This window comes from Acomys russatus, chromosome 13 (assembly GCF_903995435.1).
Source record: "Acomys russatus chromosome 13, mAcoRus1.1, whole genome shotgun sequence".
Taxonomy (NCBI): domain Eukaryota; kingdom Metazoa; phylum Chordata; class Mammalia; order Rodentia; family Muridae; genus Acomys; species Acomys russatus.
The window spans coordinates 43,614,236-43,639,205 of NC_067149.1; the positions used below are offsets into that span (position 1 = coordinate 43,614,236).

The window sequence follows — 24,970 nt, forward strand, 5'->3', positions numbered from 1 at the left end:
TTATCTAGTGATAGCATCTCAAAGCAGGTTTGTCTGATGTCTCTTCATGAAGTGAAAGCTTACATGGCAGTGAGGACGCTGGGAGTGTTGCTGTGATCCTTCTGGGAGATCACATGTGGTAGAGGTGACATATGACTGCCTCCCACTAGTGAGGTTAATTTTGCACTGTACAGCGTTGGCACCATGTTTCCTTATTGATTATGTCATACTGTAGATACTTTGTGCTCTTTACCACTGAACCATCTCTAGCTCCTGTTTGTTTGTTTGTTTGTTGTTTTGTTTTTGATTTTGCTATGTAGCTTCTGGCTGGCCTGGTACTCACTATAAATCCCAAACTGGTCTCAAATTTGAGATTCCCCTTGTCCTAGCCTTTAAGATGCATGCTTCTTATCAGATATTTGATGTATAAACATTTTCTTCCAAGCTGTGGATGCCTTTTGGCTCTCTTCCTTTTCTTTTTTCCCCTTCCTTCCTTTTTTCCTTTTTTTTCGACAGGGTAAGTGTGCTGGCTAGTTTTATGTCAACTCGACACAAACTACAGTCGTCAAAGAGGAGGAAGCTTCACTGTAGAAAATAACTCCTTAAGATTGGGCTGTAGGCCAGCCAGTAGGTCATTTTTTTAATTAGTGATCCAATGGGCAGGACTCAGCCTATTGTGAATGATGCAACCCCTGGGCTGGTGGTTCTGGATTTTATTAGAAAGCAAGCTGAGAAAGCCATGAGGAGCAAGCCAGTAAGCAGACTCCTCCATGGCTTCTGATCAGCTCCTGCCTCCAGGTCCCTCCCCTGCTTGAGTTCCTGCCCTCACTGCTTTTGATGGACTGTTATATGGAACTGTGAGTGAAATAACCTCCTTCCTCCCTAAGTTGCTTTTGGCTATGGTCTTTCATCACAGCAATAGTAACTCTAACTAAGACAGCAAATTAGGCTGAAGGTTATGATTAGGGTTACCATTTGGTTTAGGTGTAATGTTTCCATTTGGTATATTCTTAGGTTCAGGGTTCGGATTCAGATTAACAATAAGATTATGGTTAATTTTATGTACAGTGTTTTGGTTAAGGTTACATTTATGACTATGGTTTAGCATATGGTTAGGGTTAATATTAGATTTAGCAATAGAGTTAGGATTGGGGTAGGGTTAGAATAGGAATGGAGGCCGGGCGTGGTGGCGCACGCCTTTAATCCCAGCACTCGGGAGGCAGAGGCAGGCAGATCGATGTGAGTTCAAGGCTAGCCTGGTCTACAAAGTGAGTCCAGGACAGCCAAGGCTACACAGAGAAACCCTGTCTTGAAAAGCCAAAAAAGAAAGAAAGAAAAAAAGAATTAGGGATGGAGTTAAAGTTAGTAGTAGGGTTCTGGTTAGGACTTATGGTTAGGCTTAGCATTGTTTAGTGGTTAGGGTTATGTTTAAAGGTTACCACTACACATAGCCATAACTAACCCCAAACTCTAACCTAATCCCTAACTCTTAACTTAATCTTGACTTTTAGGCCTAAGTGTAACTATCATTCTAGTTCTAACCCTAACTTTTTTTGAGACACCATATCACTATGTAGCTCTGACTGGACTGGAACTTTCTATGCGGGGAAGCTGGACCACAAACTCACAGATAATCCATCTAGCTTTGGTTCTCAAGTATTAGATCTGAAGAGGTTTGACCACACCCAACTGTATCCTAAACTTTAAAACTACTCTTAACCGGATCTTAATCAAACACCCTTCCCTCACCCTGACCCTACCCTAAGACCAGGCTGGCTTCAAACAAATATCTGTTTAGATATTCCTTTCCAGGATTGGAAAAAAATATGTGTGACACCACACCCAGCAGTATAATGAATCTTAAGTTTACCCTAAGCTCAATTAACATCTGTAACACTCATCCTAAAATAATCATACCCTAACCCCAGTTCACATCTGTCTTTGCATTAACCATGACACTAAGTCCTGACCTGACCATACCCTTCCTTTTATGAGTTGCCTTTGAAATAAATTTTATGACAACAGAAAGGTAACTAAAACACTCACCTTAACCGTAATGCCCAAAATATGACCAATGGTAACATCAGTGCTAGTCTTAATCCTAACACCAAACCTAACCCTAAATGGAAACTTAACAATAGCTCCAAGCCTAACCACAGTCCTAATTGTAACCCTAACTCTAATGCCTATCTATAACACTTGCTTAATCCCTAACCCTAAAACTAGTGTGAAGAGTACTGCTGTAGCCCAGCCCTAACCCAAGCAGCACTCTCACACTAGCTCCACCCTTAAGCCTATCTTATTGCTAACATTAACAATGAGACTGTAGTCATCACAATGACGCTAAAGCAACTCTAGCCTTTACCTTAGCTTTAGTAGCTCACTACTGACGATGCTAAGCGTCTACCTTAACCCTAACTTTCACGGTAACCTTAAGCCTAACCCTCTTTTCACTTCTTACTTCTCTGATTCAGAGTAGCTTTACTGGGATATAATTTACATAATAAAATTACCCCATTTAAAACATAACATTTTAAAAAACAGGGAGGGACCTGGAAGCAGGAGCCTTGGCTGTCCTGGACTCGCTTTGTAGACCAGGCTGGCCTCCAACTCACATAGATTTGCCTGCCTCTGCCTGCCTGAGTGCTGGGATTACAGGCGTGCACCACCATGCCTGGATTCATTTCAATATTTTTTTTAACATATTGAGAGCTGAACACTATTATCACATTCTAACATTTTCATCATCTCAAAAAGGAATGATGCCCACCCGCAGGGGACTCTCCAGTCCCTCTTTCCTCAACTCATAGCAACCACCAGCCTCCTCTCTGTCTTTGCGTTGATCCATTTTGGATATTTCATACAAATAGAACCAAATCATATAATCTCTGCTTATATATGACTGGTTTCTTTCAATTAATGTATTTTCTAGGTTAATTTATGTCCTGTCATATGTCAGAACTTTATTCCATTTTGGTGAATAACAGTTCATTGTGTGGCTTCACAGCGTTTTGTTTAATCTATCACCTGATGGACATTGTGATTGCTTTTCCTTTACATTGTGATTGCTTTTGCTTTCTGGGCATGGATTAACACTACAGTAGACATTCCTGCAAAGGTTTTTTATCTGAGCACGTTTTCATTTGTTTTAGTTGTATACCAAAGATAAATCTTTAATGAGGCAACCACAAAGCAAGATCTAAAAGTTGGAAAAACAAGAGGCACAGGGAAATGATACTTTTGTTTGTTTGTTTTTTAAATGTATGAGTGCTCTATCTGCATGTACACCCCCATGCCAGAAGAGGGCATTAAATTCCAGTGAAGATGGTTGTGAGACACCATGTGGTTGCTGGGAATTAAACTTAGTACCTCTGGAAGAGCAGGCAGGGCTGAGCCATCTCTCTAGCCCAAAATGGTAGTATCTAAAAGGACCACTCACCATATGCCAGGTACTGTTTTACACATATTATCACTTCTGACAAGATATGTATCTTCTTTTATATGCAGAAGAACGCTCATAGAATCTAAGTAACTAACTTGTCCATGGGCTTACAAAAAGGAAAGACACAGGGTTATTTCTAAATGTCGGTTTGGGCAAGACAACTCAACAAGGGTTCTGCATGTACTAGGAAGTACTAATGGGTAGCCAGAAGAGTTTCCGATTTCTACCTCCGCACCCCCCCCCTTTGTTTCTTCCTGCAGCAGTGTGGAAAATGTCCTTGAATCTGAGAATTTCAAGCGGATCCATACTGTGAATTGAAACCAAGCAGGTTAGCAGGTGTATGACATCTGAGGGTCACTGATGATCTGGGACAGTCACACACCATATGCATTTTCAACAAAGCCGTTGCGCAGCAGAGATGTCGTCCTCTGCTCGCCTTCTTCCGCGTCTGCCTGCCAACTGGTAGGCCACAGGATTCCTCAGCGTGGGTCCCCTGGGGCCACTCATCTCTTTTGTACCTCTGCAGTTGGCTGCTTAAGCATCTTCTCTCTTGCCAAACGCATAGCTCAACTACCCAGGAGCTGTAACTTCACAGCTCCCTGTCAGATAGTGCGCGTCAGGTCACGTGAGGACGTCATCACGTGACGCGGACCATGTGACCCCCCACAGCGCTGAGTGGGCGGTGTAGTTGGGGCTACGGTAGTGACTTTGGAGCTTGCTGGGTGGCGGTCTATTCGTGGTGAGGACGGTGGTCCGGGAGGGCGGGTCTGGAGCTTCTGTCTTAGACTCAGCGCTTCTTCTCTTCTTCACTGCAGATGAACTGCACGAGCCCCGACTCGGAGCGGCCTCCGGCGTCCGAGCCCGTGTGGGAGCGGCCCTGGTCGGTGGAGGAGATCCGCCGCAGCAGCCAGAATTGGTCGCTGGCGGCCGACGCCGGCGTGAGCAGCGGGCGGGGGACCTAGGGAGAGACAGAGCTGCGGTTGCCCCTTCTCGGGGATGGGCGTCCTCCAGCATCAAAGGCGCCATCCCAGACACCCGGGAGGGGCGGCCCTGTGAGCTTCTGCCCAGCACTCTGCCGCGCAGACGCGGCTTTCCACCCTTGCCCTCCTCGCCATCCTGCTGTGCAGAACCATTTCTGCCGTGTTTTAGCATTGGAACTTGGGCCAAATGGGGCAGCACATATTTTTGAGTAGGACACATTTCGGGAAACTGAGAGCTCAGAACTTTTAGTTTCACAGTTCCATCTAAGTAGGATTTGGGCTGTTAGGTTACACTGTGTGGGCTCTGGAGAGTGACAACTGAGCAGGTCTTTAAATCCCTCTAGAAATGTGATAACGACTTTGTGGGTTGGATGCTCTTATCTGATGAGCTTTCTTAATGCTTTTCAGCGTTACTTGACCCCAGATCAAAAGTATCACCCCGTTTACATAACACCTGGACGAAAGGGAAGGGGTTCTTTTTCCTTTCTTTGTTTCTTTTGACCCACACGTAGTGTTGATATGTATGTTTGTTTCTTTTCAAAATAGCTACTACAGTTTCTCCAGGAATTCTCACAGCAGACTATCTCCAGGACCCATGAAATCAAGAAACAGGTAGATGGATTAATTCAGGAGACCAAAGCAACACACTGTCGTCTGCATAATGTCTTCAACGACTTCCTTATGCTGTCCAATACCCAGTTCATTGAAAATGTGAGTTTTCTGACATTTGACTTGTAAATCATCCCTTTTGGGGAGTAAGAGCTATTGTAATTTGAAAAGATAATTGGGTTCCTGTCTAAGTTTTGGTGGATAGACTGGTTCTTGGTAACTGAAGTGCCTTTCTCTAGAGTCAATGTTTTGTACTAGTAAAGTCCGTGGATTTTAAAGGCCTTTAAAAGAAAAATCTTAACAGTAAGGTTTGCTTCGTTCCAGTTTTAATGTTTTTAGTTTTGACGGCAATGTACACTTGAGCTGAATTGTGTGCCTCTCAAAAAGCCACTGTGCCCATTCGATAAGACCCTCTGCCTGGCCTGACCCCTCTGAGCACCACTTTTGCCTTCAGTTACTGCAGACTTTATATAGGGTCCATTATGTTTTGATCAATTATGGGGGTGGATTCGATGTCTACTTTGCATTTTGTCAACTATAGTTCACCCCTCACACCCCCGTTTTTCAAGATAGGGTTTTTCCTATGTATCCCTCGTTGTCCTGGAACTCCATCTGTAGACCAACCTGGCCTCACACCTACAGAGATCTGCCTTCCTCTGCCTCCCAAGTACTGGGATTAAAGGTGTGCTCCACCACTGCCTGGGCAACTACAGTTTTCTTAACTGTATGGATGTATCTATGACACAGAATCAGCAGTAAAAATACTGCTGAGCTTTAACTAAAGTGTGTGTGAATTTTGTTTTCATGGTGAGTTTTTTCGAGCTGCTAGGAACACGTAGGTAGGTTATCCTAGAAGCAGGTGTGTGTGGAGCCAGTCGAGCAAAGGGAAGGAGAAGAGGGAGGAAGCTCAGTTTATCTGATCGAAGACTGTCTTTCTGAATTAATTTATAAGGCAGTTTTTGTGCCTGGGGGAGGGGAGATTGTCTGTTCATTTGTTCAGCTCATCATTAGTTCTGACTGGCCTAGAACTTGCTAAGTAGACCAAGCTGGCCTTGAATTTGGGGAGAAATTCTCACCTCTGCCTCTCAAGTACGTACAGTCCTACACCCAGCAGCCGGAAGAGAATTCTTTTCTAAATTGCTAAAGTAAGCAGTATCCGGAAACTGTTAGATGAAAAGTACTAAATATAATTTTAAAAAATGGTTAAGATCATAAGGCCCATGTGCCACAGAGTGCCATGTGGCCTGTTGCTGCAGCACATTTCCATAATTTAGTAGCTCTAACTGAAGTGATGCACCTCATACCCATCTTGTTTGAGACATGGGGTTTGGCGAGGGCACCTTTTCACCCTGCATATGCCAGACTAGCCGGCTGAGTGAGCCAACTTCCCCACTAGTTACTTTCTTTAATAGCAGAGGGAAAGTGTTAAGTTTGAAACCTAACATGTATCCAAGTAAACCTGGTACAGATAAATGTATCTCTGTCTTGGATACTTGGGACTAGAAGTTGTTCGGATTTCAGATTTTTAAGATGTGGAGTCTACACAGACCTTACAGGTTCAGCCTCCCTAAACTTAAAACAACCCCGTGTCCAAAACTTTTTTGAGCTTCATTTCAGTGCTCAGAAAGTTTCGGATTTCAGAGTTTTGGATTGGCATGCCCACCCTGAAGACATTCTCCTGTGTGCACAGAATCTGCCTGGTCGACCTGAATGTGCACTTATTTCCTTGGTGGAAGGGTCGGTCAGGTGACTGTACTTGCCGTGGTTGACGACTGCGGCCATCGCGTGGCATTGGGTGTTCCTGTTGGCACCTTCCTGGCTACGGCAGATGCTCAGCTCTTCTGGCAGTTAGTGTTGCAGTTACGTGTCAGGCCAGGAGCAAATCTGGGAAGTTTTCTTTTGTACTTCACGTACCTGGACCAGATTGGTATCAGATTACACTGTTTTTCAAGAGGAGGAGGCACCTGAAACTTTATTTTTTTGGGGTCACAGATTTTAATTAGTTGATCTCTCCTCTTCTACCTTTTTCTGACAAAGTCTCCTTTGACTTTTCCATAGCTTAACTTAACTTTTGTTAAGTGTTATTATGTCTCCCTCTGTGGATTCTGTGTTTCCATCCATTTCTCTGTCCCATTAATGGTAAGTCCTTACTCCTCTCCCCTGGCAGCCTGCCATCAGGAATCTTCCTGAGTGTGTTGGTGCCGTGCCAGATGTAACTGCTTCCAAGGGTGTCTATAATGCCACATGGTACAGCTTCTTCCTAATTGTGAAGAGTCGGCGGATGACGTTGATAGAGTAGCTAGTGCTTAAGAAAACTGGGGAAAAAAAACCAACGCCACAAAAATGCCTGATGGATTTGTCTGTTCTCCTATGTATTCTCTTTAGACTCTGACCCTGGCTCTCACGAAGTGCAGTTCAGGCTGAGATGCTGCTGCTGCTATGTAGGTTTGCGGAAATTGATCTGAGAGATTATTTAAGGTCATTTGGGTTTTGTTAGTCCCAGAGGCAGCCCTGTAATTGCAAACTACGCTTTAGGATTAGTGACGCAAACGGGACTTTCTAGGGCAATAGAACAGTCAGGGCTTTGAGGGAAATAGAAGTTCTATAGAAATATTAGTAAGGGCTCAAGGGGATCCTGGGAGAACAGCTGATTAATATTGGCCTGTGCTTCAGTGTTCTTAAGGTGCCACTCCTTGCCGGTTTTTTTGGAGACAGTTTAATCAGAAGTCCTAGTGAGTGACTTTAGGTTGTTAAAAGATCATAAGGAAGGGGCTGAAGAGATGGCTCAGACGTTAAAATAGCACTGGCTGCTCTCCCAGAGGACCTGCTCTTCCCCGCACCCACATGGCGGCTCACAGCCATCCCCACATCTAGGGAGTCCAATGTCTTCTTCTGGCACATAGTGCACTGATACATATATAAGCAAAACACCTACCAGTATACATAAAATAAAAGATCATAAGGAATGTTTTTTAAAAGCCAATTGTTATAGAATGTTTGGCTTTGTGGAAAGAAAATTTAAAAAGAAACTTAAGTTGATTTCTCAGGATCACTCTGTTAATTATAAAACCTTCGTTTTAAAAGCCAGGTGTGGTGACAGACCCTTTTAATCCCAGTACTCAGGAGGCAGATGGGTCTCTGTGACTTCAAGGCCAGCCTGGTCTACAAAGTGAGTCCAGGATAGCCAGAGCTGTTATACAGGAAAACTCTGTCTTGAAAAACAAACAAAAATATAAAAATAAAACTTCGTTTTAATCATTTTTTCGTTTTGACTCCGCCTCTAGCCACCCCCCCCCTTTAAAAAAAGAAATAGATGTCATTACTAAATTGTCAGAGAATCAACAATTTGGGGCTAAAGCTGAGAACCTTATCAGCCTATAACACCGTGTGAATCATAGCCCCCTCCTCTAGCCTGCTGGTTTTTAAAAGCTGTTGTCCTTTGCTTTGATAAAGTTGTCTCCTAGCTTTTGGGTGTCTTTTGCTACCGGGCTTTTATTTAGCTTCTTTGTATCCCCTTTGAATTATACCTGTGTGTCTGCTAGGTTCACACGGACACTCTGTGCTACAGTACTCCTTGTTAGAATTCATGAAGCATTCTGTGACTTTTTGTTCACTTTTTTGAGAGAGGGTCTCACCATTTAGCCTAGTTGGTCTAGAATTTGATATATAGACCTGACTGGTCTTGAACACATGGAGATCTGCTTGCCTTTGCCTCCCTGAGTGCAGGGATTAAAGGCATAGGCTTCCTTACTCAGTCCCCATGTCATGTGTTAGCAGTCTTAATTTTTAAAAAGATTTGTTTATTTTATTTTATGTGTATGAGTATTTTGCCTGCATGCACAGATCTGTGTACTACATGCATGCCTGGTTGGATGGATCTCCTGGAACTGGAGTTATAGACAATTGTGAGCTGCCATGTATGTGGGTGCTAGGAATTGAACATTGGTCCTTGAGAGGAGCAGCCATCTCTCCAGTCCCAGTAGTCTTCATTAAAAAAAAAAAAAAGTTTTCATCGTATGTGGTACTGTGTTCTGACATTTTTGTGTAAGTACACATTACATGTTAGCAATCCTAATTTTAAAGTTACTGAATAAGCTTTAGGATCTAGCTAAACCTATCCACAGGTCTTAGCACAATCTGGATACACAGAGACCCTGGATATTTAAATAATTGAATGAGAAAACATGTAAATGAAAAACAAAACAAAACAGCTGTGTGTAATCTTTAAAAAAAAAAAAAAACAACAAACTGTCCTTTTCACTTGTTCCCCCATGCCATGTACCCCACTTCCCCAAATGAGGAAAAGTTTCTATGAGGGCAAATACCAGAGATATTAAACAGTCCTATTAAATACCTATCTGAACAGTCATGAGACAAGGCTATGAGGTTAGCTGAGGAAGGGCGAGGGACGCTGTCACTGCTTATCTGCTGTCACTCAAAGATCTCCTGGGCTCTAGGTTTTCCTAAACTGGTTGGAGTTTTTGATGTCACATTGGACTTATACTCAGGATGCTGACACTGAGGGGTAGATCATAGTGATGGGGGATGCTGGGCATTGACGGTTTTAGGCATTAGCCAGAAAATCAGTCTTTTTGGGTTGCAGGTCTTGCTTTGCCATAGACTTGAAATAACTATAGTAGCTGTCTTTTCTTAAAATCCCCACCAACTACTCAGAATCTTTCTTTCTTTCTTTTTTAGACAGGGTTTCTCTGTGTAGCCTTGGCCATCCTGGGCTTGCTTTGTAGACCAGGCTGGCCTCGAACTCACAGAGATCCATCTGCCTATGCCTCCCCCAGTGCTGAGATTACAGATGTGCGCCACCATGCCCACCTTCATAACTTTCTTTTATACAGAAATGATGGTCATTATTTTATCCTTGTTTTCTTTTTCCTTCCTCAATGAATTTGACAATTCTGATGAAGATTGAGAATATCCCTAACCTGTGGGTATAAACATTCAGAAGATATTTTGGCAATGTGTCATTTTAGAAAAAAACGTAGTAGTAGTGGTAGTAGGCCCAAACTTAGTGGTCTCTGACCTCCCAAGCGTTGGCTCTTGACTTGGTTTAGAGAACATGCCATGAATTCCCTCCCATGGGGCAGGGATCCCATTAGAAAGCAGCTGGCTGTCACCAGCTCAGCATGCCACTCAGGTTGGTACTGTTTTACACCATGTCTGCCTCTGGGGAAGACATTGCTCACTGGCTTTGTGAGTGGCTACTTGTAAGTGGTTGTCTATGGAAGTTACCCAGCAGAGAGGCGGTTCCAGCCAGATTGCCCTATCTCTTCACAACCAACATGTGGACTGTTCTTGGCAACAGGGTCTTCTCATCTAGCGCTCATGGGCACAGATTGGTTATTCTTAAATCAAAATGAAATCAAATGAAATGCAAAGAAATAAAATCTAGAACTTCATGTGCCTCAGCTTCAGATTTTGGATATTTAATTAGGGATGCTCATAAACTCTCCTGTAAGCTAAAAATCTGAAACATAAAAACAGATAAGGAGTATTGAGCCTGTACTGACTAATCATTTTTAAAAACGACTTAGGTTCTTTCTTGTTAAAAGTGTGGCTCGGTGTGTTTTAGTGTACTCATAAACTTTTATAACCCTATTGTCTCATACAGAACATTTTCATTGTCCTACATAAGTCAGGGCTCAAAAAAGGAACGGAACTGATTGGGTGAACATGTATATTAAGAGAGGGTTTATTAGATTGGCTTACAGGTTGTGGTCCAGATGGTCCAACAATGGTTGCCAGGCTTGAAAGGCTTGAGAGTGAGTAGTTGTTAGTCCAGGATCTTGGATGTCCCAGAAGTCCCCACTGGTGCTGGAGGCCTGGAGGGTTGCTGGAGAGCTGTGGTCTTCAGCCTCCACTGGAACACTGAAGAAGTTGCCTCTAATATCAGCAAAGGAATACCTGAGCAACAAGATAGATGAACCTGCCAGCAATAGTGAGGACAAGTGGGTAAAAAGCAGAGTTTCCTTTTGCATGCCCTTTTATCAGGGCTGCCCCCAGGAAGTGTGGTCCAGATTCTGGGTGGGTCTTCCTGCTTCCTTACAAGAGTGCCCAGCAGCTTGGGTGTTTTTGATGTCTGATGTAGTCAAGTTGACAACCAAGATTAGCCACCATACCCACTTATATTGCCTTTTAATAACAAACATGTACTCTAGTTATTTTTTAAAAATTACAGCGAGTTTCAGGAATGACATATATCTTGTAAAAAAGGTTTTTCCTTGGCCCCATCTTCTGGCAAGTTGTTGGTGGATTTTCCCCTCTTTTCTTTGATTCCTATGAGATAAGTATATGAAAAATTCGGCCACTTTAAGCAACAAAATAAAGTCATTTCTCTTGCTCCACTTGATGTTTGTCAGCTTTGGTAAGCTCTACCAGTTGACATCGGCAATGGCCTTGGGTGAAGGCCTGTGTTATTAGCCCTGTTAAAACTGTGTTTTTGGTTAAGTGAGAATATCTACCACCGGGGATCGTAGTGTTTTCAGAACTCTTTGATCAACCAAATAGTTCCTTGTGTGTTTTAGTCATTCATGTCTCTTTCTACAATTTAAAACTAGGTAAATTAACTACTGTTTTGTTATTTGTTGGTTGTGGTCCCAGTTGTCTCCTGAAAAGCCATTTCTATCATTTTAAATTCTGTTTTGTATTGACCTTTTACGTGTGATTCCGTTCCGGTGGTTCCTTAACGTGGTGTTGCTTCCATACTTAGCGTGTGTACGATGAAGAAGTGGAGGAGCGGGGACTCAAGGCTGAGGCAGAGAAAGCGGAACAGGTACTTGTATTCAGTCATTCTTTCTTTGAATTTCTAGCTTGGAGAAGTGATAAAGAGGGGGATGAAGACTGGGAACATGGGAGATATGGCCCTTGGCACTGGGCCAGGAGAACTCTTTCATTTTCCCCTCCTGAAATTTAGCTTTTTAACTTGTAGATGGAATTGCTGAGTTTGGTGTAAGCATACAGTAAATTATCCAGGGGACAGGCCACAGAGGAAGCTTCATCTTGTCTTCCTCTTCCTACTTCCTCCTCTTTCTTTCCCTTTCTTCCTTGCCTTCCTCCTTTACCTCTTTCTCCCCTCTTCCACTCTTCCTCAGAGTTCATACAGAAATGAGCCACAGATAGCGCTTTGGGAAATGGGCGCCACAGAGGAGAGGTCTCTGGAGGCCCAGCTTTCCTGTCTTCTTGTCACTGTTACTATTCTTGGTTCTGTCAGATCAAAACTAGATAGTAAGGTGACTATAGGTTTAGTGCGTGCACATTTGAGGGCCCCATGGGTACTACAGGAAGCGTTAGGATGGAGTGGACTGCAGCTGCTGGCTGTCACAGGACTGCAGGGAACTGATGATCGGGACACTCACATTGTCCGTTGAGGCCATTGGTTGTTGATCTGAACTGCGTTACATGGTTGGTGAGTGCTTTGGAAGTTCATACAAGGAGACACTTGCTGTTAAACAAGTTGGGAAAATCTTCAAGGATGAGATTTTACCCAGATGAGGAAAGAAGGGCAGAGTAAAAGGCAGTGGGTAGGCCATGCCAACAAGAGAAAGCCATGCGCTAAGGTTGTTGCTTTGTTTAGTGTTTAGTTGTAGGTATTGAACGTAGGCCTCATGCATGTTGGGCAAGTGTACTATAACTGAGCTTCATCTCCATTCCTGTGGACTGAGTTTATGGAGGATAGTCGAAGCCAGAAAAGAGAAAGAAAGGAAGAAAGTTGATGTGAAGTAGGCCAAGGGATCAGGGAGCAGCAGTTCTATCTTTCTGTGGCTTGCCATGTACCCTCTGTGTTCACGCCCTTGCTTGTCTCACATTGGAGGCCACACCTAAGAAAGAGATCCTGGGCCTTACTTCTGTGTGCTCTGACGAGCTCTCCTGTCTCCACACATTCAGGAGAGCACAGCAGATGTGAGTATATTTATTGTGGAATTGGAAAGGTTGATATTCTACCAGGAGAAATTATCTGTAACAAGCAAAGCTGTTGATTAGGATATTAAAAACCAGCCATAGCTCTCCCTGGTCCAGCATTTTTAAGAAAGTGAATTTTATTAATAATACTCATGCATTTGCTACTCAACCAAGTGCACTGGTGTGTTTATATAAGCGAGCCTTACCTTTAGACGTGGTTAGTATCTGGTGAAATGTTTTCTGAATGATAGGACTAGATGTCAGACCCAGTCCCATCCTTTACACGTAAAGATAGGTAAGAGTCATTGAACACACTCGTTCACAAATATGTTTTCACCAACTCAGCTTTGGTTTCTAATTTGAATATTCATCTGATTTTCTAGATGAGAGAATTGAAATTCTGTTTAGGTGGTTTGATGCATGCCCAGAAAGTGACAAGACTGAGACGAAAGCGTGTACATTTCCTCCAAAGTGTGTTCAAGTCTTTTGGGGAGGGCATGACTTTAGAGTTGGCCATTGGAGGTGCACATTGCGGGGCATTTTGTTTACAGGAGAAGACTCGGGAACAGAAAGAAACAGATCTGATTCCTAAAGTCCAGGAGGCTGTGAGCTATGGGCTGCAGGTCCTGGATAGTGCGTTTGAGCAGCTCGACATAAAAGCAGGGAACTCGGACTCTGAAGAAGATGATGCCAACGAGCGGGTGGAACTGATCCTGGAACCGAAGGTAAGGCATGCAGTTACAGTGGCACGGTCCTGACTGCTTTGCTGGGCACAGGCTGTGTAAAGCATGGGCCTGATCTTTAGTTCATGAGTGTGTTGTTAGCACTCCCAGATTGACCCCTTCAGAGAGCCTTACTTGACATACTGAGCATTTCAGTGTACAAGGTAGGTGAGAGTTTCAGGGCACAGCTTCTTCTCCTGTGAGGTTTTCAGTATAGTCTGTGGGCAAGGAGCCATTTACATGAGCAGCCACCTCAGCACTCAGAGAAGTTAAAGGGAAGGGTGAAACTTTTAACTGGATTTGCTTTGTTTTTTAAATTTGATTTTTTGAATACTTGCAATTTATCATTGATGTGTTTGTATGGGGCATGTGTGTCCCGGGGCACATGGCTGAGAGATGATAACTGTGGTTCTCCTTTTACCTTCTCACAGGCTCTGGGGATAGAGCTCCAGTCTGCAGGCCTTTACCCACCCAACTGTCTTACAGCTCGTTTTTACCCTAAGACTGAAGTTTTATTTGGCATGTTGGTTGATGTTGGTGTTATCCTTGTTCAGCTCATGGTTGGCCTAACTGAAGTTTTGTGCCCTTCCAGCCTCTTTCCCTCTTGTTCCTAGTCTTTAGGGCAAAAAGGAGATTTGGGTTAAGGTTAGATGAATAGGGAAGTTCCCCAGGAGAAGACATTCTGTGGCCTTTGCTAAGGAAGACTTGCTGGAACTCACTCTGTAGACCAGGTTGGCCTTAAACTCACAGAGCTCAACCTACCTTTGCCTCCCAAGTACTGGGGTTAAAGGTGTGCCTTACCACTCTGTGCTTGCTTGTATTTGATGTTCTAAAAATCAGTGATGTTTACTTTAACTCTTGCCATGTTTTCTAGTTTTATTTATCACTTTAGCTTGTTTGAGGTGGTAATATGCAGCAGGGGTCTATATGCCACTTGGCTTCATTTTCAACCCGTATGTTTAATGGCTGTGCCCTTTCCCTCCTTGAAGGATCTCTACATTGACCGTCCTCTACCCTACCTCATTGGGTCAAAGCTCTTCATGGAGCAGGAAGATGTAGGGCTTGGAGAGCTGTCCAGTGAAGGTATTATTTCTCATCATTGTTTTTGTCATGTTTAGCAGATTTTAACTTTCTGTGCTAAAATAATTAAAACTTTCTAATAATATTGCAAGAGCAGTGGAGAGTGCCCATAGACCCTCATTCAGGTTTGCCAGTTAATAATTTACCTTGTACTTTTTTTTTTTCCGAGACAGGTTTTTCTTTTTGTAGCTTTGGCTGTCCTAGACATGCTTTGTAGACCAGGCTGGCCTCAAACTCACAGTTGCCTCAGCCTCCCAGAGTGCTGGGATTTTGGGCATGCACCACCGTGCTTCCTTTTTAGCTCATACTTTTATTCTTTGTTTATATATCATAATTTTTCTGAACCTCCATAACCCTAACATTCACTGTTTAGGAACAAGGACATTCTCTTATATAGCTACACTGTAAAACGGTCAATTTCAAGAAATTTCACTGTTTCCTAATCTTCGGATTTTCAGATTTTGTCTGTTGGCCCATTAATGTCCTTTATGACCTCTGTTACCTTCTCTGGTCTAAGACTTAAAGCATTTAGTTGTTAAATTGCTCTAGTCAACTCTTATTTTAATTTCATTTAAATTATTTTACGTTCGTTTATTTATTGTATGTTTATGTGCGTGGGCATGGGGAGATGAGATGACAGCCCATGGGAGTCAGTTCTCTGTTCCACCATGTGAATTCCAGAGACTAAACTTGGAGCATCAGGACTGGTGGCAGTAGCCTTTACCTGTCATCACTAGCCAACTTTTAGTCTGATACAGTTTCTTCATTCTTTTGTAACCTTGACATCCTTATAAAGTAAGGCCAATTTATGAATTTTAGTTCATGGGGGGGTAATTTGGGATTATATTAATAACAAAGATGCTTTCATTCTGCTACATGGCAATAGTTTCATTGAAGTCTCTTTGAATGCTGTGGTGGTTGGCTACTTGAAGAAGGAGCTCCAGACATTTTTATTGGTGAAATTGGTGCTGACTTTTACACTTCTTCCTGACAGAAGGCTCTGTAGGCAGTGACCGTGGGAGCATTGTGGACAGTGAAGAAGAGAAAGAAGAGGAGGTAAGAACATGGGGTGGCCAGGCCATGGTGAGCAGGAAGGTTAGGATGTATGTAGCAGGTGAGGCGTGTAGCATGTTTTAGAATTAGTGAGCTGATTTCATAAAACTTAAGTTTTTTTCTTAGGGTTGAAATTCTTTTTTGTAATTTGTGCAGAGAAAAGTAAGGGAGACTTCTTTGACCCCTTTTACCCTTACCTACCTGCCTTCCTGTCTGCTCTGCCAGCTCCTTTCACTTCTCATTCTATTCTGAGGAGAGGCACTGTGGTACAGCCTCCACCTGAGACTCAGTCTTGGAGTGTGTCTGTCTCAAATAATCCTAGGAAAAACAAATAGTTACAATGAGCAACTTTTTAAAAAGATATTATTATTGTTGTTGTTATTATTGTTTTTGTTTTGTTTTGTTTTTCAAGACAGGGTTTCTCTGTGTAACCTTGGCTGTCCTGGACTTGCTTTGTAGACTAGGCTGGCCTCGAACTTAGAGAGATCTGCCTGCCTCTGCTTCCCTGAGTGTTGGGATTACAGGCGAGCACCACTGTGCCTGGATTATTATTATTATTACGTGTGTGTGTGTGTGTGTGTGTGTGTGTGTGTGTGTGTGTGTGTGTATACACATGTATGTGTGGATGCCTGTGGAGGCCAGAAGAGGCCATCAGATCTCCTGGAACTGAAGCTACAGGCAGTTGTTCGCTTCCTCATGTCTGGTAACCAAACTCTGGTCCCCTGCAAGAGCAGCGTGCTCTCTTAACCACTGAGCCACTTCTTCAGCTCCTGAATGCATCTTTAAAGCCTTCTAATCAAAGCATCTGCTTCATGTTCGCTTGCCAGTATCTGAAAGTCCAGAGTACAACCTTGGTGCAGAGTCTGGAGCCTGAGTTGTTCCTTCAGATAATAAGGATGAGATTCTAAAAGGAGACCATTTTGTGTGCCTGATTTTCATTTCTTAGTTGCTCTCCCCCCACCCCTCTCCTCCTTTCCTTCCTCCAGCCTTGCAAGCACAAGTCCTAGCAGCAGAGATAACTTGCTTCTTACCTCCTACAGATAATTGTCTGCCGAGTCATTTGTTTGCAGCCTTCAGTGTAGCTCTTTACCAAACTGTTGGTAGCAAACTGATGTTCAGATCTTGAGCTTGATGAAGTAGTTATCCTATTAGAGATAGCACAGAGATTGTAGTCCATGCTGTAAAAGAACACAGAGCAACCTTCTGTCATTTAATTAAATGATGTTGGTTCTTTAACTCTGAAGATTAGAATTGGAAAATACAAATGATATGAGTGAATCATTAGAGCTATTTAAATGAAACACATTCTTCCTGTCTCCTGCTTAAGGTGACTGAGTGTGTGAGCATTTCCTCTGCCTGACATAGTCACTTACCTCAGAGACCAGTGAGATCTTTCTGTGGTAACAGCAAAACTTTTTCACCCTCAGGAATCAGATGAAGATTTTGCCAGTCGTAGTGATAATGACCAAAACCAGGTAAAGCTCATGTATTGAATTGAATTTATTTTAAAGTATAATGTATATAGTAAAGTTACTTTTCTTTTGGCTTTTTGGTTTTTGGTTTTTCAGACAGGGTTTCTCTGTGTAGCCCTGGCTGTCCTGGATTCGTTTTGTAGACCAGGCTGGCCTCGAACTCATAGAAATCTGCCTGCCTCTGCCTCCCTGCTGGGAGGCACTGTACCTAGCTGGTACTAGGGCTTAAACCTAGGCTCTTAAGACTTGCATGGCAAACGTTATACTGTATTTGTACCCCAAGTCTCCTAAAATGACTTTTGAATGCTGTCTTGAGATTTTCATGCTCACAGCTCATTTTCTTCTAAGTATGTCATGTATTTAGGTTAGTCACCTCCTTTGGATATTACTTTTTCCAAATTTTGCTCCTTTTTAATAACTCCTTTTAACCATCACTTCCTATTTTTGTAAAAACTAATTTACATTCCTCTACAGTTTGGATATTCTAATATCTTGTTTTGATACTTTTGCACATATTCTTACTAAAAAGTAAATCCTTTTTTTATTAAATAAATCATGTGGAATATGTGTGTATTTCCAGTGAATATATTTGAAAGGGAGAGATCCTTTTCAGTTTGGTGACTTGGCATCTCATAACTTGGTTTTGCATTCTCAGCATCCCACACAGATGAGTGATGAAGATGAGGATGATGATGGTGACCTATTTGCTGACTCTGAGAAGGAGGGGGATGATATTGAGGACATGGAGGAGAATGCTAAGTCTGTAAGTATAGTTATCACTCAGTGAGGTCTTAGAAGTGGTGTTTCGCTGGGTGTGGTGGCACATGCCTTTAATCCCAGCACGCCGGAGGCAGAGGCAGGTGGGTTGCTGTAGTTTTGAGGCCAGCCTGATCTATAAAGGGAGTCCAGGACAGCCAAGGCTACACAGAGAAACCCTGTCTTGAAAAACGGAAAGGGGGAGGGTAAGTAATGTTTCACATTGCTCCTCAGCATCGCTGTTTCATATGTGTAGTTGACCCACCTTACATCGTATTTGTAGTTGTCTGTGTAGCTTGCAGTAGACAGTAGATGACTTCCTCAATCACTCTTCCCCTTAATTTTTGAGTCAGGGTCTCTCACTGAACCTAAGGCTTACCAGTTCGGCTCAACTAGCTGGCAACAAGCCCCAGGGATCCTCCTGTCTTTGTCCCACAGCACTGAGATTACAGATGCACACAGCCCCTTCCAGCTTCTTATTGCAAGTGCTAGGGGTCTGGACTCTGGGTCTCACACTTACATAGCAAGCATTGTACTGAGGCAGCCATCTCTGTAGCCCCTATATTTGTAATTTGATTTTTTTTCACGTTTAAAGATTTCTCTTATTTTGTAAATGTGTTTGGTCTATCTGTTTGCCTATATTTGCACACATATATGTGGGTTCCTGGGGGGACCAGAAGAGAGTGTCAGATTTCTTGGAACAGGAGTTACAGGATGCTGCGAGCCATCTGACATGGATTTTGGGAACTACCTTCAGGTCCTCTGCAGGGCAATAAACTCCATTTCTCTTGCTGCTTGATTGGTATATAAATAGCAGCAAATGTCCCTGTGTCCTCTGTTGCCTTATGAGTGCCACTTTCCTCTAATGCTAAGGATTTTATAAGTGAGCTCATTGGGAATATATTCAGCTCCAGAATTTTGAAATCAAATACTCTCTGTCTCCCTCTATACATTCATGTTAGTTCTCTTATTGAGATTTTTTAAGTATTTAAAAAAAATAGAGAAGTAGGTATCTTCTTTTAAGGGGATATTTTGTGAATTCTGTTACTTACCTGACCTCTATAGGCTCCGTGTGTTTAACTTGGGTTTCTCTGTGTAGCCCTGGCTGTCCTGGACTCTTTTTGTAGACCAGGCTGTCCTTGAAATCAAAGAGATCCACCTGCCTCTGCCTCCCTAAATGCTGGGATTAAAGGCGTGTGCCACTGCTTCCTGCTGGCTCAGTGTCTTTAAATGTATTAATAAAGTCCTGTTTTTGCATGGTATTCAAACATACACATAAATGAAAGTAAAATAAATCTTAAAAAAAAAAGAAGCTCTGTTTTATTTGTAGTTTGATTTCTTTGTGACTGTTGATTTAATTTTGTTAGGTGCCCAGAAGGAAACTGTACTAATTTGTTAGAGTATAGTGATTCTTTTTTGTTGGTTTGTTTTTGTTTTTTGTTTTCTTGCCTATAGAAAAGGCCTACATCTTTTGCTGATGAACTGGCAGCTCGGATCAAAGGAGATATCTCAAGCCAGCGGAAGGAGGAACAGACGGGTGAGTTTGAAGGCAGGTTGGTTGGGGTGGTGGTGGCATGCTACTGCACACGTGTTCTCTCTCTCTCTCTGTGTATGTGTCTTTTTTTTATCATTTTCTTTTGTTTTTTTGAGACACGGTCTCATATATTCCATGCTAGCCTCAAGTATGTGATATAGACAAGAGTGGTCTTGAATTTCTGGTCTTCTTGCCTTCTCCTTTGAGTTCTTCATCTTTTGTTGTATTTTCATAGACTCCTTTATTGTTGTTTTACGTTCTGTTCATTTAGCTGGGGTGGAGGCTGTGGATGTCGTGATGTGTGTGCAGGGTTAGTTTCTCCTCCCTCCTTCCGCCATGTGAGTCTGGTTGTTAGGCTTGGTGCTAAGCACTTTGACCCTTTAAGCCAGTACTGCTACCCTGTATTCGGTTCCTCATGGTGTGGTGACCCCAACCATAAAATTATTTTTGTTGCTACTTCATAACTGTAATTTTGTTATTTTTATGAATTGTAATTTAAATATCTGTGTTTGTAGTGGTCTTAGGTGACTCCTGTGCAAGAGTCATTTGACCCCTCCCGAGGGGATGAGACCCACAGGTTGAGAAGTGCTGCTGTAAGCCATGTCAATGGCGCTTAGATTCTGTTTGATATTTAGATACTGTGATTCCTTCCCTCCCCTAGTACATGTGTATGTGTAACATCTTATGTGCATGGAATATGGGAACCCCAGACAACTGTGGACAGCAATATCATGTGATACTATGCTTTAACATTTACTCTTAAATTTTGACTAATAAAAGTGTACTATCCTGGTAAGCATGTGGCCTGGCAGCCTTCTGTCTTAGAAGGACACGCCCAGAGTAAGTGCACTAATGGGGCTGAGGCATGATCTTGAGTCTCCTGTTCTTCGCCTGTGTCATGAGGGGGCGAATCAGTATCTGTATAACAAGAATGTTAAAACTGTGAGATTCTCACAAGCCGTCTTCAGCAGATGGAAAACCTCAGAGGACAATGAAGGAGAGGAAGGAAAGGAGAACGCCTGCAGATGGTAAGCCCGTCATCACTCATCAGGAACCTTGAGGTAACACAACGGTATCAGTGTCAAGTGCTGACAAGTAGGTTGTATCTCCATTCGCTTTTTTGTTTTTTCCCAAGACATGGTTTCTCTGTGTAACAACCCTGGGCTGTTCTGAACTCACTTTGTAGACGAGGCTGGCCTCGAACTCGGAGATCCACCTGCCTCTGCCTCCCAAGTGCTGGGATTAAAGGTGTACACCAACACCGCCCTGTCTCCACTCACGTTTCTAAAGCATCTGAAAACATGTTCTAGAGTGCTAGCATGGAAGAAAGGCTAGTGTGTAGTAAGGCTTGTGAATATTTAAATTGCTAGTCTAAAGTGCGTTGCCTGTCTTTCTAGAGTTTCTCAGATGTGTAGGAACTATCGATTGCTAACGCTTTAGTGAAGATGGTATATGACTCTTCGATATAGTAGTGACAGCAGCTGTCCCATGCCATTGTCTCCATTGCTAGGATTGTTGCTTAGTTTGCTTTTCCTTTGTCTAAAGTTTTGTGTGTGGCAATTTACCTATATCTTTGCTTCAAAGTAAGTCAAGTAAGAGATTGGCCTAAACAGTTACTTTTGTCTCTAGACATTGCTCAGTTGAGGATGAGGGTCCTTTGAGGGACTTCCCTGGGTTGTTTGAAATTCATCACTCTATTGCCAGGTGGTGGCGCACACGCTTTCAGTCCCAGCTCTTGGGAGGCTGAAGCTGGTGGATCTCTGTGAGTTCGAGGCCAGCCTGGTCTAAAAAGTTAGTCCAGGACAGCCAAGGCTACACATAGAAACCCTGACTTGGAAAAAAAAAAAAAAAAGGAATTCACCTTCACCATTCTGCTCTCAAATGTTTATTGTGAAGTATAGCTTCATTAAAGTACATGTCAACATTGTACTGGGTATAGCAGCAACCCCAGGATTTTTGACTCCCCCAACCCCCAATTCTTGTGTTTTTGAGGCAAAGTCTTACTACATAGTTCAAACTAGTTTGGAATTTGTATAAAGCCCAAACTAGCCTCAGTCCTGTCCTTGAGCTTTGATTCCTTTATCTTAACCTCCCAAATGCTGGAATCACAGGCAGTGTGTGACCACTGCAGGCTGCACCCTTCTAACACTCCTGTACAACATTACTTTCTGACAGATGAAGAAGATGTCTTGTTCCCACCCCCCAAGTTGACCGATGAGGACTTCTCACCATTTGGCTCTCGAGGTGGTCTGTTCAGTGAAGGGCAGGGACTTTTTGATGACGAAGATGAGGTGAGTGAGAAAACGAACAAACAAAGCTCTTTGTATTTGTGTTACCGAGTGTGCAAGGAAAGAGTCCATGCTTTTGTTTGAGAACAGTAGCTTCCTGTTAGTTCCTCTGTTTATATATGGGGACATGTTGAAATCAGGGCTGTAGAGTGAGAAATGCTCTATATCATGGTGTCCTATTGTCCCTGGTGTTGAGGGTATCAATAGTGGATAATTTACCTGAGTTACTGATACGTTGTTCTCTTCCATCTTTTTATTTAATTCCTGACAGGCCCAAATTAAGTTCATTTTGTTCTAGTCTGCCCTTTGCGACTGATTCCTTGGCAGGACGGTAAACATGTAGCCTCAGAGCATAGAACACTTTTCAGAAATCTTTAAGTGCAGCTTGTTTACCTCTGCATTTTAAAAATTTCCCCATGCTTTATCACAACCAGAGTGACCTCTTCAGGGAGCCCTCCCAGGATCGGCGAGCACACGCTCCTGTTAGTGAAGGTAGGCTTGGAGTGAATGCTTTGCCTTGCATGGTGTCCTAGTTTGCTTTCTGTTTCTGTGGTAAAGCACCATGAACAAAAGCAGTTTGGGGAGGACGGGGTTCACGACATCTTTGCAGCGTATAGTCTGTCATCCTGGCTTGTTTTCCAGGCTCATAGTTGTTTTCTCTCTCCCAGGACCATCTAGCCAAGGGTTGGTATTGTATCCAGTGGGCTGCACAGACTTACTACAGGCCAGTCTGGGGAGGAAGTTTCTCAACTGAGAGTTGCTCTTTCTAGACCAATCACGCTTATATCAGGTTGACAAAAACCTACTCAGCAAATGTGTTCTAGAAAGACAGAACACCCAAAGCTTTATTTCTGTTAAGCCAAAGCTGTTTTTGCCTTGAAACAGTTGAAGAGAGTTTGTCTTTGCCAATTTCTGTCTTAGGAACAGACAGTAGTACCATCTTCAGATCCATATCATGCATTTGCCTTTTAGAGATGATTAAAAAAAAAGGTCAAAAAGGGAAAGTATTTGTTAGCTCTGTTGAGACTAGCTTTACTAGAGTGACATTTAATTTAAGGGAACATTGTGTTGAGTATATCCATTGGTCATCAATTATTCCTCAAGGTGGCATTCATCAGAATTTTTTTATAGGAACTTCTAAAAAAAGGATATAATTTTTATTCCATTAGATTTAAAGTTCTTTTAGACAGTGGGAGTATATTGTTCTAAATGACAGCGTCCTGCGTGATACGTTCTGTGTTGAGGCCATCCTTGTCTAGTTTCATGTCAGCTTACTTGTCTTGTTTTCCTCGCTGCTTTTGGTTTATTTTCTTCACTACTATTTCTCAGGGTTTTGCTGTTCCCTTTCACTAGTTCATCTCAGTGAGCTGGAAAGGATAGCTTTTGACCTAATTTAAAAGCCCTTGCTTGCTCTGTTGCTGACTCCCCCAGGTATCCTCCTTGCTGCTGCTTAACCTCAGTGCATCTTCCACGGGAGTCATAATCTAGACTGTGTTAATCCTAAGAGAAAGGCTTTTTTTACCAGTAAAAGTTAAGAAGAACTCAATCATTTTTAAGTGGGTTTTTTTAAAGAAAGAATTGTCCTTAAAACAAAGAAACAAACAAACCTATTTGAGCCTGTGCCACAATTTATGGATCCAGGGTAGGGACGGCTCTTGTTATTTTTGAGGCAGTTTTGCTGTGAGGTCCTGGTTGGTCTGGTGCTTATCCTGTAGCCCTGAGCTGTTCTTGATACACGATCATTCTCCTGCCTCAGCTGCTCAGGTCTTGTGATTGCAGGTGTGTCCTACCATGCCCAGCAAATCTGGTGAAATGATTGACCCTTTTTTCTTATTCTAGAATTTCCATCCCCCAAGCCTGGAAAGAAAATCCCAGCAGGGGCTGTTTCTGTACTTTTAGGTAACAAGGTTTATTTTTTGTGTGTATATATTGTATGCATATGTGCCTGTGTGTCCAGAGGGAAGATGGCAAATGTCTTGCCCTAGCACTCCCATCCATAGTCCCTTGAGACTGGGTCTCACGCTGAACCTGGAACTAGGCTGGTGGCCAGTAAGCCCCAGAGAGCCTCCTAACTGCTGTGCCAGCGTTGAGGTTCCTGGCACACGGACCAGCCATACCCTGTTTTTTTTGTGAGTTCTGAGCATTTGAACTGAGGTGCCCATGTTTCCAGAACAAGCGCTTACCTGCTGAGCAATCACCCCAGTGCTCTTTCTTAAGAACTGTACAAATTTCATCTTGTCATCTTTTTATAAGGACTGACTAGGGAGCCGAGAAGGCACTGGGGTGTTTATAACTAGAGCTTGCTCACTGGTGATCTGAGCTCACACTCTGAGTTCAGAGGCTTTGGGGCTCTGGATGTCACAGTGGTGGAGCACTTGTTTAGTGTGTGCACAGCCATGGTTTCCTCTCCAGCACTGCAGAGGACTGCAGGTGTGGGAGAAAGGGGAGAGGAAAAGAAGGAAAGGGAAGAAGGGGAGGAACAGATATGACTAACAGCTAGAGGAAGGGGGAAAGGAGGGAGAGGATCAGTTCAGTGTCTTGAGTGGCCAGGCAGCACTAACACAAGGGTGGGTTCATTTTCTCGGTGCGTTGTGGATGAACCTAACTCATGAGTGGTGCTGGGTCAGGAGGCTCACTTCAGCTCCCAGCTCTGACTGTCTTTCCATCCACAGGGTATGCTGATGTGTCTGGGTCTGCCCCATCACTGAAGGAGTTCCAGAAACATGAGCAGCCCACTCCAGGGAAAAGCCCACATCTGCCAACTCCTGCCAGCCTCTTTGATGATGATGATAATGACAATGACGATGATGATAACAACCTGTTTGTGCCATCTTGTAGCAAGCCTTCCAAGACTGGTACCATTTTGAGCCTAATTCTTGGAACTTAGAGAAGAACATTGAACTTCAAGGGACACGGTTCTTCACATTCAGTGTCTCTTGTGGTTCCAGAATGCCTGCCGGAGCGTTGCTCTCATTGTCTTGTCTTCGCTTAGATCGTGCCACAACCTTTGGGGTCCCTAATGGGCCAGTCTTTTCTGCTTTGGAAATTAATTACTAGGGTTGTCTTCTTTATAGAGAGCTGAATTTCTTCTTCTATATACTTTTCTCAAAGTTTCTGCTTCTGCCTTTCGAATTACAGACA

The 24,970-nt window shown here is 43.0% G+C and overlaps 1 protein-coding gene across 2 annotated transcripts in view; it reads left to right on the forward strand.

Annotated features, from left to right (window-relative positions):
- Positions 1-4,210: 4,210 nt before the first annotated feature.
- The window catches only part of Washc2c (WASH complex subunit 2C), a 51,023-nt gene continuing 30,263 nt past the window's right edge, over positions 4,211-24,970 (forward strand). The window contains exons 1-14 of one of the 2 annotated variants that reach the window (XM_051155148.1): positions 4,211-4,359; positions 4,948-5,112; positions 11,735-11,797; positions 13,476-13,649; positions 14,636-14,729; positions 15,721-15,782; positions 17,207-17,254; positions 17,907-18,014; positions 19,463-19,544; positions 20,510-20,569; positions 21,717-21,832; positions 22,264-22,321; positions 23,669-23,728; positions 24,502-24,684. In XM_051155148.1, coding sequence (XP_051011105.1) covers positions 4,237-4,359; positions 4,948-5,112; positions 11,735-11,797; positions 13,476-13,649; positions 14,636-14,729; positions 15,721-15,782; positions 17,207-17,254; positions 17,907-18,014; positions 19,463-19,544; positions 20,510-20,569; positions 21,717-21,832; positions 22,264-22,321; positions 23,669-23,728; positions 24,502-24,684 — 1,396 coding nt within the window. In that variant the 5' untranslated portion in view covers positions 4,211-4,236. The remainder of the gene's footprint in view (positions 4,360-4,947; positions 5,113-11,734; positions 11,798-13,475; positions 13,650-14,635; positions 14,730-15,720; positions 15,783-17,206; positions 17,255-17,906; positions 18,015-19,462; positions 19,545-20,509; positions 20,570-21,716; positions 21,833-22,263; positions 22,322-23,668; positions 23,729-24,501; positions 24,685-24,970) is intronic. The other variant, XM_051155147.1, reaches the window with a different exon arrangement.